The sequence below is a fragment of the Cottoperca gobio genome, chromosome 8, assembly GCF_900634415.1.
Source record: "Cottoperca gobio chromosome 8, fCotGob3.1, whole genome shotgun sequence".
Lineage (NCBI taxonomy): Eukaryota > Metazoa > Chordata > Actinopteri > Perciformes > Bovichtidae > Cottoperca > Cottoperca gobio.
This window is the reverse complement of record NC_041362.1, coordinates 21,100,571-21,114,383: the sequence shown is the minus strand read 5'-3', so window position 1 is coordinate 21,114,383 and position 13,813 is coordinate 21,100,571. Positions and strand designations below refer to the sequence as shown.

The following is a 13,813-nucleotide window of genomic DNA, read 5'->3' as shown; positions in this document are numbered from 1 at the left end:
CTACTACTACTACTGCTGATACTCCTCATAATGATGATGATGCTAATATTAGTAATGCACTGATAATTCCTACAACTATATTTCGTTATGAGAATCTTCCCCTGTAATATGCAATGAGTCGGCTCAATGTCATCTCTCTGTGATCATGATCTCGATATTAAAGTGATCAACATTCTGATACTGATCTGCAATTTAGATATACATCTAGGTCAGGGGTATTCAACTAAATTTCCAGTTAGAGAAAATTTCCGCGAGCAAAGGTCCGGAGCATCATAATGTCTAACGTGCGTTATGAATTAGTGTGATTATATATTGAAGTAGCCTAGTAGCTGTAGCAACGTCTGCACGTCATCAACAACTGACTGTCAAATCTAATAAAGAAAGTACCATTTAAAAACATTTAGACAATATTTATTGTCACTTAACATTGAACTATACATATATATATAATACTGTAGATATGTATGATGTTCTTCTCGGGCTGCATTTAAAAATTAAATTTAGAAAATAAATAAAATAGCTTTTGAAAAATTGTGCATCTTAAAATAAAGTGCTTAATCTTAGAACAATAAAATAAAGTGTAGCAGCAGCTTGAGTTTCACTTTTTCTTTAACTGTTTCACATCTTGATTTAACTCTCAACCAATGTTAGAATAAATCAGTCTCAACACATTTTAACAATTGAACAGTTTAACCCAGACTAGCACATCCTGGGTTAAACTGTTCTCTGTGGCTGATGATGCTGACAGGTGGCCTATTTGCTTTATTTTTGTCACAAATCAAAAACATATTGGGCTCTGAGTGCTTATTTTCTGTGCCCTCAGTTCAGACTTGAGTGGGTATGTTGGTCAAAAACGTTGTGCTTTGTCTCATAGTGGCGTTTCACATCACCACTTCTAATGAGCACCACGGTCTCTGAGCATATGAGACACTGGTGTTGTGCTCCCAGTGGGAAGGATGAACATGAATGAGTCCATTCTGGGATGAAAGCTCTGTTGACTTTTCTCTTCTTGGAGAGCGCCATGAGTAGTTATTGTTCTCTCCCTGTCTGCCGCTCACTCGTCTCCGTGTCTGTGTTTCTCTCCCTTTCTCTGTCTTCTCTCCCTGTATCGCTAACTCGTCTTTCCGTCTGTCACGCGCCTCTCACCTCATCTGTCTGTATTCAGAGTCGCAATGTTTCCCGCCTGGAATGCACAGATTTGATTGGCTGCGTAGCATCACGTGGGATGGCTTAACTCAAATGCAATTGGTCTGTGAGTTTCCTGAACCGCTAAACCAGCGCCGTAAATATGAGAAAAGCTGCGCCGGTTAAAATAGAAGCGCCCCGTCAAAATTGAAAATCCCTTAATAATTTATTGATTATAGGTCCGGATAGGTCGGCGTCTGAGTCCGGACTCGGACCGCGGTCCGCCAGTTAGTGACCCCTGATCCCTGCTGTTAACTAGGGCTGCAAAAAAACTAACAATTATTGTCATTGTTAATTCATTTGTTGATTGTTTTCTCACTCGATTAATGAATCGTCTGTCCAATCAATTGTATTTAACCTAAAGTCACAGATTTCACTCAAAGGGCTGTTGCATAACTGCAGCTCTCCTTTAGCTAAATTAATAATCACCACTATTTTGCAGCATGATCAAACATGAACATTAAATATCAGAATTTAAATTAAAAACATTATAATAATAATGTCCCACTGTGACCTAATGAACACACACACACACACACACACACACACACACACACACACACACACACACACACACACACACACACACACACACACACACACACACACAGCCGCTCTCCTCTTGTTAAATGCTCAACAACAAGGTCATGTTCAAGGACTCAAGACACAATGAATGCTGGGTAAAAGCCTGCATTATAAGTGTGTATGATGATAATGACCTGATAGTTAAGGCTGGGTGCTATAGTAATGGTGAATATTAATATCTACTGTTTCATGACATGTGGACAACAATTACACTGATGTTCACTATCAATGGCTGATATACATCCAACAAAAAAAAGTTTGTGTTGTTCATATTATGTGTTTTTTCTCTGCTTGCTAGAGGTAATAGTGTCAGTGATGATGTAATATTGTGTTATACAACCAAGGCTGAGTTATCAACCAAGCAAAGATGACAACTGCCCCAGAGCCCAGGGGCCCCACGCTCACTGTGTGTCTGGGGATTTGTTGTCAATCATAAGCACATTTGTTCTCTAAATTTCGATATATGCAACACAACAAGTACAATATCAACTGCCATGCTATTACTATTGTTTTTAGGTTGTATTACATACAACATCATAAGGCTCTGTCTTGTCAATCAAAATCTGAATATTTCTAAATGTACCAACCTCTATCAGTAGCTAGAGGAATATTTCCAGCTCTTAAATCAGAAACTAAAGATCTTTGCCTTCTAACTAAGTGCGACTTGACATATAATGAAGGCAACATGGATGCCAGTATGGCAGTATGGAGGCAATAGGCTGTTTATTAACCCACAGAACAGTTTGCCTGTTGTCCCCGCTGCCTCCGTCTCCACTGGGGAACACCAAGAAGACCAGGCTGAAGAAACAAACAGGCCGCCAAGCTTCAATTTCTTCAGTTTCATGAGCTGATTTCACACAGGCGTCAGGTACAGCTGCAGGAAGTTTAATGAGCAGCACTAATAAAGTATGCAGCTGAATGGGGAGCAGGCAGGCTGCTGTATGCTGCACGGAGGTGGAGCGACAACCATGCTGCACGATGGCTGCAGGCAACTCTACATGCTGCTGCTTCTCTCTCCGAGCTGAGGAAGGTTCAAATGTTATAGTGCAACTTACAAAAGAAATGTAAGTATAGATTCAACTGAAAAACTCCTGCCACCAAATATGAATAGAGTTCAGGACTGTGTAGAACACTGAAGTGAAAACACATGTTACTATTATATTTGTTATGTACTGTTGTGTATTAAATATTATAAATAGTGTTCAAAACTGCAGAGCCTTTACAAAACTTACTAACCTGTTCTGTTGCTTTTGACCTGCATCTCACCATCTTCCTCAGTGGATGGAGTTTGTTGTCATGGAGATGTCTCCGGCATCATCACATGACTACGTAGATGAACCTGACTCTTGTCTTGTGATAATATAGCATATTATAAAGACCATGAAAAGCCTTTAAAAGCCCCAGAAAAAGCTAGTAAATGTATCGATGTTGGATATGTCCAATGCTTCCTACCAACATTTCTTTTAAATCATTTGTATATTCTTTTTTAAAGAATAAATTCCCCTCCTAATATGGATGTAACCATGTGAAGAACCCAGACCATCTGCTCCATCCTGGAGGAGCTGAAGTGGACAAGGAAACTGAAAGGTTGTCAATCTGGGAGGTTCACAGCCAACATGACAAAATAAAAATGCTTTCACGTTGTTGGCTTTGTTTGCACGTCATAATGTTTGAGAATTTCACAATAAATAACAAATCTGATTTAAATGTTATTTTCAATTGAATGGCTGCTCCTGTTGCTTCCTGAAAATCCGATGCTAAAGGTCACCTCACGCTGATCTAGAAGGTACAACCTTTCAGCCAGATACTCGTCTTGTAACATGTCGTCACCACAGGTTCTCTGTTTAGTGCAGTTGGTTAACGGAGGGTAAAGTTTTAGTCAATGTTTTCTGAAAAACGGACGCACAATATTTTACAACTGGCATTGCTTTTCAAAGTAAGTATAATTTCCCCTTTTATCCCCTTGTATTTAAATATTAATAGTATGTAAATATTACCCCTGTGGACCTTTGCTTTTGTTATACACTTTTAAAATATCCATTCCCACCTAACGTCCAGTAATTAGTCAGATTCCACAGGAGATGAGGACACTAGGGAAAGAAGATATGACTGAGTGACAGAACAAAAAGGTCAGTTGCTGCTTTTCACCTATTGAACGTCACGTCAGCTCATTCTGGAGCCACGGGAGCGCGGCTCTGCTGCTGACTCAACATTTAACATGAGCCGGTGTGTTTACTTTGGTTGTTTAAAAATATTCTGCAACCTTTGACAGGATGCCCCATGAAGTGACACGTTTTTTAAAAATGGCAATTGTGATGATGGCCACCTCAACTTCCCAGAGAATGCTGACTATATTTTTTAACAAAGCCACACAGAGATCGCATCTATTCAGGAAGTGAAATAAAGCTGGAGTTAGAAAGTAAAGCCCGGGAATAGTGCGTAATATATTCTGGTGGTAATATTAGATTGTTTGCGGATAATAGTAAATACAGCTGATATATTCATATAGCCTACAGTAGAGTCTACTATAAGGACACATGTCGTTGGCGGGAGACAGCAATGATGTTAACATGTTAGATATGTCAGTAATGTTTGATGTCGGGTGCAGAGACTGTTTCACGTCATATTCTGACTACATTTTAAAGTACAGGAAGAGATGTGAAGTGCACAAGAATGTATCTTCATTGATTTTATTAAAGTCAGATTTTGCTGTATTTGCATCAAGTCTATGTTGACTTGAAATTAAATGAGCAAACTCGCGTCTCGTCAGTTAATAATTTCCGTCGGTTTTCAGTGTTCTGGTCCTGGTACAGCACGCGCATTGTTTTACGTCTTGTTGAGCTACATTTAGCAGGTTAACTGTAAAGTGCTGCCGGACTCCATTATGTTGTTAATAATGTAGAGAACAAAGACTCTAAGTCATCCCCAAAGCTCCTCAAATATTATACAAAATACGCGAGAGAGCCTTTGTGGCGACACATAGACCTGTATATTAGTTTGCTTTACTAATTTAGTATGCAGCTGTAGGCCTACTAGAGAAGGAAACAATATATAATATAATACAATCCCATTTCAGATCAGACGTGGTAAGGGGAAATGATCAATATCAAAGGATAAGTGACTTTACAGCTATTTTAATAGCAGTCAGTTCAGAGGCTCTGTGGTGGCCCCTGATCTTTCGGCCCCTGGGCCCGCTGGGCCCGTGTAGAACCCGGGACGCTGATAAATCCCTCAACACCAGGCCTGTGTAGTCATCGTCATGTTTCTTGGTGTCTCAGCATTAAGCTTTTTAAAAAACAGCATTTCGTTCTTGATCGCTGAATTGTGATTGTATTTCCAGAGCCCCAGATAATTGTATTGTTAGATTGTATTTATGTGTTTGAATACATTCAGTAGTTGTTTTACGTTTGAACGCTTGCTCGCTTCTAATTGCTCCTTGAGGAACGAATAAAGTATTTTCAATTAAATTGCAGATGCAAAAAAAATCGAAAACAAATCTACCAGAATCATAAAAAATAATAAGTGCAATTGGCTAGGAACATTTCGTGTTGGCCGAATCTGACATTTTAGACATGACGAAAAGGCTTATGTAGGCTTTATACCTTCATAAGGGTAAAAAGAGTTACTATGCAGGGTGCCACAGATACACAGTGACCATTATCAACACTGCAGTGTCCTTTAATCTGCACTGAGGTGGGTATCTTAGCTAATGATTTATGGAGTGAGCAGCAGCCGGGATGTTTGTCGTTATACTGGTTAGACTGGTTGGTTATATTGGACCGTGCCGGTGCCCATCACTGAGACAGCATGGCGTCTTCAGTGTCATCTGCGCGCTCACACACACACACACACACACACACACACACACACACACACACACACACACACACACACACACACACACACACACACACACACACACACAGAAACAGAAGACGCTTCAAGGTGTGTGGTGGCCTTGAACTTGAGCTCATTACATCTGTCTCTCTTTCTGTATGCCCCCCCAACTCTCTCTCTCCGTGTTAAACTTGACCTTGACCCTCAGGGGCCAGTCTGCCCCCCAGCAGACCACACTATTTGAGAGAGACTCACTGTCTGGGTGGTTTGTTTGTCTGCGCGCGCGGGTGTTTGTCCAGTGTCGCCCACGCTGCAAGCCCGCAGAACCCTTCAGAGACAATTCAACGCAAAGCGCTTTCAAGCAGTCAGGTCGGTCTTCAGTGATGTTCAGGTGTTATTATGCAGACACACATCAGGCCTTCAGCATCACAGTCACCCGCCTGCAATACACACGTGAAGCTCTTCTAGTAGCGCCACAGTGCGTTCACAGGGATCTTCTTTTCTTTACCCCCAGAGTCCATGTAGCCGTGAAGCATCTTGTTCATCCAAACCCAAACAGCTTCTTACTTAGTAGTGTTATATATATATATATATATATATATATATATATATATATATATATATATATATATATATATATATATATATATATATCTAAACCAAAAAGTGGACTTTCAGTTAAGATTCTTTCTTTTTATGTCTTGTTTTTTTTAATTGACATACTAGTATGGTATTTATTTTGAACGATACAGTCATCCTTCATTGCCAAACATTCAATTAAGTTCAAAAACATGTAGCCTATAATGAATTCAAACTTTAAATAAAATTGAAAATGCAAATGCATTCCAGGTAGGCTACTTTATACTTCATTTGTGCGTTTTAGATGTAATAATGTGAATGTACCCGTCCTCTCTGAATACGCTGTATTATTAATTCAGTCTCCACTGAACTCGAACAAGTAGTTTATTTATTTACCTTTACTGCATGCTCCAGATTAAGAAGATATACACGGTGGAAGTAACCCGGAGAGAAAACAGCCACAGCTGTGTGTTACCGTCCCGCTGTCATCCATCTTCCGCCTCTCCACCTGCTCCTGTCCTCTGCTGCCACAGTGCTGACACTCATTTTGAAATTAAATGTCATGTCAAAAATGTTTGTTTTACATGATTGTATGTTATATTTTGCAGAATCAATTCTGCAGTAGCCATACAAAGCACGTCTGCAGTCCCAAGGCCCGCGGACAGGAAGAGAAAGTAACCATTGCAGCAGTTGCGAATGCCCCGATGAACTAAAATAAAATAAAGTTAAACAAGATACAATAGGAGCCTATCTTTGACAATCATTAGCTCATCTTTTTGCAGTCATGCTGCACTCACTAACTTTCAGCATCACAGCTCACGGGCAAGCATGTCCAGTTGTGAGCTCGTGGTTTCCATAGATACTAAATGTGTGTAAAATAACGTGCAGTCTAATAATCTCTATACAATAATAAATCTTCAAAAATCAGGCTTTATTTTCTTTAACAGTGGCCTACTGAAGGGATGTTTGATGACCACCAGGGTTCAAAATGTTGATGTTGCAGTGGCCAACACTAACACGCGACTATACGACAACGCAGAGTCCTGTTCGCACTCACTTATTGGACGACTCGATTATTTCTCCATCAATTTTCTAAGGGAGTTTAAAACATAAAATGCAAACACGTGTCGTTGTAGTTATGTAAAAAGTGACAGTGATTTCATGAAGGCGAATTCTGCATGCAGAGTGTAGCTGCATGCAGAGGTTCATCCAAAAATACCTTCAAACTTTCTGTGCAAGAAAAGCATCAGAAGAATTCAGCCGTTGAAATGAATAAGCAAATAACGCGGCTCGGAAGTGTCGTGAAAACCTTTCTGACGCGCTTTGAACCAAAGCCATATTTCTCAAATCGTAAGACCTCCAAATCCCTTCCATAAATTCCCTTGAAGACGCTTCCTTCAGTCAGATGGTGTGAGAGCGGGACAGACTAAAAGCGCACATACATTCAGGCTGAGAAATGTCCAAGTGGGCACACATACTTTAATAATTAAATGTTTCTTTTGAAATGCTGGAATCACTTCTGGTATGTTATTATTTTTAAATACTTTTTTTCATGCATTTCACGCAGCGCAGGTTTTAAGTCTTTACATGTGTACAAAACTCTCATTTTTACACCAGAGTTTAAAATATCTATTGGTAATATTCAGAAGAGTTAAACATATTAGCATTCAATATATGTAGGTATATTCACTGTCAGCAGACTTTTATTTTACTTCATATTTCCATCCATGTGTCTCCTGCGGGTGTATTCACTCTCACCGTCGACTAAAGACAATATTTACCCAACATGAATTATATCAGTGTTCCAGGTTATATTATTTAATACATACATTGAAGGAACTGTATTATTAATAAATGTGATAAATAAATTGATTGATTGTCCTCTCATACCGTTTGCATAATCGTGGGCTTCCCATGCGTCTTTACGCACAACAAGTTAACCAAACGTGTCCGTTAAGTGATTTTTGTTGTCACAATGATTATATCTCTCTCTCTCTGGCAGCCGCAGGAGACCAGAGAAGTGAGTTTGACATGATGCAGCTGCACGAGGAGAAACGGCACATTCAGGGAGCTGAGCCGTTCCAAAGCTCCGGCTCTTCTCGTGCCACTGCTCGAGCCTCATAAAAATATTTTCTTTGATTGACAATCCCCAACAAGTCTCTTTTTCGCCTTCTATTTTTTTTCTATTGCCACATCACGTGGTCATCTGTTCTCATCCAATAGACACGCGCCCCCCTCCTCTCCTGCTCCCGGGGGCTTGTTGCGTCAAGGCTGCGGCTGGGATGTAATCGGAGGTCCGGCCGGTTACCGGGAGTCTTTGCCTCCAAGCAAGCGCCGTCACTAAACAGCGCAGTAAGGCAGCGCACGCGTGCTGTGACAGGGCACGTGACGATACATGTGAATTACCTGAGCTGTGTGTGAGCAGGAGAGCCCGCCATCCAAGAAGAAGACATCTGTACCACTTCTCCTCATCCAGCCAATGTAGCAGCTTCGCGCACAGGAGCGGACAGTCTGAGAGGAAACGGCGACGAGCGGAGGCCAGACCGGGAACAGGAGCGCCTATGACAGCCTCCTTGGTTCTAAACCCTCGCTGGCCAGCGGAAACGGTAATGTTTGTGTATGACAACAACCTGGACGACCTGAACAAGAACATGGAGGGGCTGGTGGGCAGCGGCAACTTCGCCGCCAGCCAGTGCCGCAACATTATGGCACACTCGGCGGCCGCCGCTGCTCTGGGCGGCCACCCGTCCGGACTGGTGCACCCCTCAGCTGGCTACCCCACAGTAGACTTGTCCGCTTCAGGCTCCAGTGAGACAGGAGTGTCTTCGGGGAAGCAATGCGCGGCCGGGCCGTGTCCAGGAGCCGCTGTGCCGCACCAGAGCTCCTCGGCCGCCACAGCGTTACCATACAGCTACTTTGGTAACGGGTACTATCCGTGCAGGATGGGGCGGGGTTCTGTGAAATCGTGCACCCAGGCGGCGGGAGCCGCGCTCAGCTCGCAGTATATGGACACTACGGTGAACTCTGACGATTACCCGAACCACCGGGCCAAAGAGTTCGCCTTTTATCACGGATACCCGAGCCCGTACCAGTCCATGGCAAGCTACCTGGACGTGTCGGTGGTCCAAACGCTGGGCACCGGGGAGCCGCGCCATGACACCCTGCTGCCCATGGACAGCTACCAACCCTGGGCTCTGACCAACGGCTGGGGGGGACAGATGTACTGCTCCAAGGACCAGGGACAGGCCGGACATCTCTGGAAGTCTGCTCTGGCTGGTAATATACTGTTTTTATCCTGCTTTAACATCTAGGTAAAGGCACTTTGCTATGTACAATGCTACATTTAGTAATGTGTGACATTTTAGACTTTTAAAGTAGCAAGTACGGATGACATAATTAATATGCTCTGATAATCAAATACAGTCTTCAGAAATGTGGAACATAGTTAATATGACGAGCTCTCTCTGCAACAGATCTCTGAGCAGTGAGCTTCATGCGGAGACTTGTGGCTGTTAATCAAACTCAAACAATCCCATGTGGTCTGACAGCGTCGGGTGCACACTAAGAGCAGTTTGGAGCGTGTCACTGTAATATATGACATCTCAGAGGTGAATTGTTTATTATTATGTTTTTGTAGAGGACTGTTTTAATATTTAGATTTAATTAAGGCCATTTATTAATCAAATGTCCACGTGTAGCTTGTTACCGTGCGACTCATGTGTTAACCTAATAATGAGTTTATTATTGGGTGACTAATGCTCATATTAACCTGCAGTACACGTATAACAATTCATTAGAGCTATCAGCACAATAATGTGTGATCTTAAAAGCTATTTTCAAATATATCTTTATGTATTTCTCACTCACAGGGAAACGCACACTATGCAGTGAAATAATTGTGTATACACAGATATGCACACAACTTTACATGAGCAGAGAAGGTGCAGGTCCGCTTGAACTTGCAGCTGCATGCTCGTGCTGCTTGCAGACATCCACCATGTTTTCTGTGGGTGTCGGAGGGTGGATGTCCACACAGCTCCAGGCACAAAGCCGCTGTCCTCGCCGCAGACACTGAATGCTTCCCAGGACACCTTTGTCTGTATTACATTTAGCTAGAAATCGCGAAGTGTTTCTCGGTGTGTTTAGTCTCACTCTCACACCGCCTTCTCTTTGTCCGCTTTTTGACAGATGTGGTGGCGCACCAGCACGACGGCTCGCCTTTCCGCCGGGGCAGGAAGAAGCGGATACCGTACACCAAGCTCCAGCTCAAGGAACTGGAGAAAGAGTATGCCGCCAACAAATTCATCACCAAGGACAAGAGGAGGAAGATCTCGGCCGCCACCAACCTGTCAGAGCGGCAGATCACCATCTGGTTCCAGAACAGGAGGGTGAAGGAGAAGAAGTTCGTGGCCAAAGTGAAGACCAGCGCTCCGTAGCATGCATGCTCCTGTGCTGTGGACGATCTAGTGAAGGAACTTTGTGTATTTGCGTGTTATACATTAAAAATGAACTGAGAGAAATTACAAAAATAGTGGAAAATAACGACGTGGTACTCCTGACGGACTGGGACTGTGTGGGCCCGTGTGTGTCAACACATGGGAGAAAAACATACGAATAAAAAGGACATAAAGGACAAAATAAGATTAAAGAAAAATAACCAAAGCCCTCTGAGAAACCGTCTCCTCGGAGGCATCCTGTAAATACAGCACCTTCCTGCCTGCTTTGATGTAACTGTCCTGTCTGTCTGTGTTGTACTGTTTGTCAGTGTTGTCGGTGCTTTGTAGCATATAGCCCAAATATATTATGCTGTCCATATTGTTTATAACGCCTGTAAACCAGTAATCAAAGTATAGTGCAACAATTAATAAACCCTTTTAATCCCAGTGTAGTCTCCAGTAGGTATTTTATCTTCAAATTCATCAATATGGTAACTGCCAACTTTGGTTTCGTGCGCGTAAATTGTTTTCTGGTCGTCTCCTCCGCCAAACTATGCCCGTAAAATGTGCCAACAAATCCACATTTCGTTATTTAACAAAGGCTGAAAGGTGATACCCGCTAACCGGACCAACAGAGCAGGGGGATACAGACTTCTCATGCAGATCAAATGTGTTTATGAGTGTGTGAATTCATATTTGGATCAGGCCACCCTCTGGAACATCACCACAGTAATGCTATCCATGTCTTACTGTCGTTGCACAGGCCTGTATAGATCCGTGTGAACAACAGCTCCCACTAATTAAATTTGAAGTATTAAGATTCATTACTCAAAGTGTCAGGCCATGTATTAATTAAAAGGCATCACAGCAAGAGCAGTACAATGTATTTTAGTATGAGCAGAGAATGTTTAGGATGTTTCCCTCGCTCATGTGAAGGTTCAGCTTGGTCTCTTCCTTCAGCTGCTCCCAGGACATTCACAGCTTTGTTCTGTAAAGTAAAGACCATGAGGTGTAGAGACACGCAGCGCGGTGAAGTGGACTTTACTGCAATTCAATCTAATTAATTCGACTTCATCTGAACCCATACCTTTTCATATTAATGACGTAATACGAAGTTACTGTCTGTTTGTGCACATTACAGCGTGTGCCAGTAATGTAGGCCTTTATGTGCTAAAGGCGTTTAAATGTTAGTTTGAAGCTGTTTGTGAATTATATTAAGAATAGGCCAAATTGATCATTTCTTTCTGTAAAATGTTTTATCAAAAACATAAAATACAACCAAAGCCAAATATTTCATAAGGACAATTGTGCAGAATTATTTACTACACACAAAGTGAGAAAGTGGCGAAGAGAGCAGAGACTCAGATTTAGTGTTTTTAAAGTAGCTTAGTTTTTAGTTTTAGTTTTTAATGTGTCTATTAGGACCTTTAAACAGTGAGGTAGGCAGAACTGGGAATATAATAGAATAGGCATTAAATTACGCTATTGTTTGTGGATCCTGTGCATATCCTTGTAGCCTGCAGTGTGTGTGTGTGTGTGTGTGTGTGTGTGTGTGTGTGTGTGTGTGTGTGTGTGTGTGTGTGTGTGTGTGTGTGAGACAGAAGCCCTTGACCTTGAGAGTCACGTGACCAGCTATAGGCTAGGCCTGAACATTTTATGACAGCAGAGCGTTGTGTCGTCTGGTCTGATAGAGACCCCCCTCCCCAGCACACACACACACACACACACACACACACACACACACACACACACACACACACACACACACACACACACTGCGGCAGCTTTAGGCATGAAACCTCCTCGCTCTCTCATCAGCAGGTTCCTGCGCACCATCGATCCACTTCTGAGGCGCGTTCACGGCGTCAAATGAGAGTCGGTGAGCTCCGCGTACACGATACACGTCTGTCAGCATTAGCTTGATAGTGGGATGAGAGATCAGCAGCAGCAGCCAGGCTCATAGATTACAACGTTGTTTATTAAAAACGTCAGTATTTTGACATCCAAACACAATGAGATGACACAGTGCGTCATGTTTGAACATGACGGGTTTTATAGAAGCCCGAGGTTTCTCCCAGTGTGCTGGCGTTAGAGAAAGTGTTCATTTATTGTAATTCCTTGCATAGTGTGGATGAAGTCAAAGCCATTTATTCATCGTGGGGATCATTCCCCTGAAATAGCTTTCTCAACTTGTTATTTGGAAACATATGTTCACTTGTAGCGTATTTCAAATTGTAACAAATCTGAGCGTTCTGCTCTGACACAATCTCAAATGTTCAGCACTACATTTCTTATTTCTTATTTCTATTTCTCCATGTAAGGTTGAATGCAAAAGTTAGAAATATGTTTACTAATGCGAAGTGCACTAAATTGTGCACAGAGAGCTATTTGGACCAATAACAAAGATAGACACATTTCACTGTACATGACAGGACACAGTTTAGTTTACATATTTAAGTATACATAATTAAATGACTTTAAGACTTCATTAGGAATGTTGTTAAGATATTTCACAGGGTTGACTCGAATATTTTTGTTCTCAGGAAATACTTTGGTCTGTATTGAAGAGGCCAAAGTCTCCGGCCGTTTGTCAAAAATGTAAGTAAAATACAAAAACATATTTCACACTGAATCCCTATAGCCCTGCTTTGAAGTCATTGGTTTCCAAATGAGCACGAGAGCATGGATCCGATTAGAAAACGGTGCTTGTCTTGTTGCGCATGCTTATTCACCTTTAAAAAAATACAGTTACTTGTTTCCCTTCGACGTTACATTTTCCCAGACGTCGTGTACTCGGCAAATTTAAACTTTGTCATTTTCTGCTGCTCCAGGCCTTCTTCAGCTCGATAGAAACTGGAAACAACAGGATATGCGCATGTGCGTGACACATTAGGGCATGTTATTTCACATGAACACACGAGAGAGACAGATTACTGAGCATTTTTTAAATAATACTTATTCAAGTGGCTGAGAATATCGAAGAGATTTGCTGAAAATGAGCAGCCACATGAACAAACTCAAAAACTAAATCTCATCTCATCTAATATATTATAATATAGTGTAATATAATATAACATAATAAAATATAACATAATAAAATAGCTCCATATATGACAAAGATGATTTATTGTTTCCATATAGGAAATATTAATTATGAACAGATATACAATTTAAAAAATAAGATGGATTCC

At 41.7% G+C, this 13,813-nt stretch overlaps 1 protein-coding gene across 1 annotated transcript; it reads left to right on the top strand.

Moving 5' to 3' along the window:
* The first annotated feature begins 8,747 nt into the window (after window positions 1-8,747).
* Window positions 8,748-10,622, top strand: hoxb13a (homeobox B13a). The gene is made up of 2 exons (XM_029438121.1): window positions 8,748-9,462; window positions 10,375-10,622. Exons 1-2 carry the CDS (start codon window positions 8,748-8,750, stop codon window positions 10,620-10,622), a joined length of 963 nt encoding a protein of 320 aa, XP_029293981.1.
* Window positions 10,623-13,813: the final 3,191 nt, after the last annotated feature.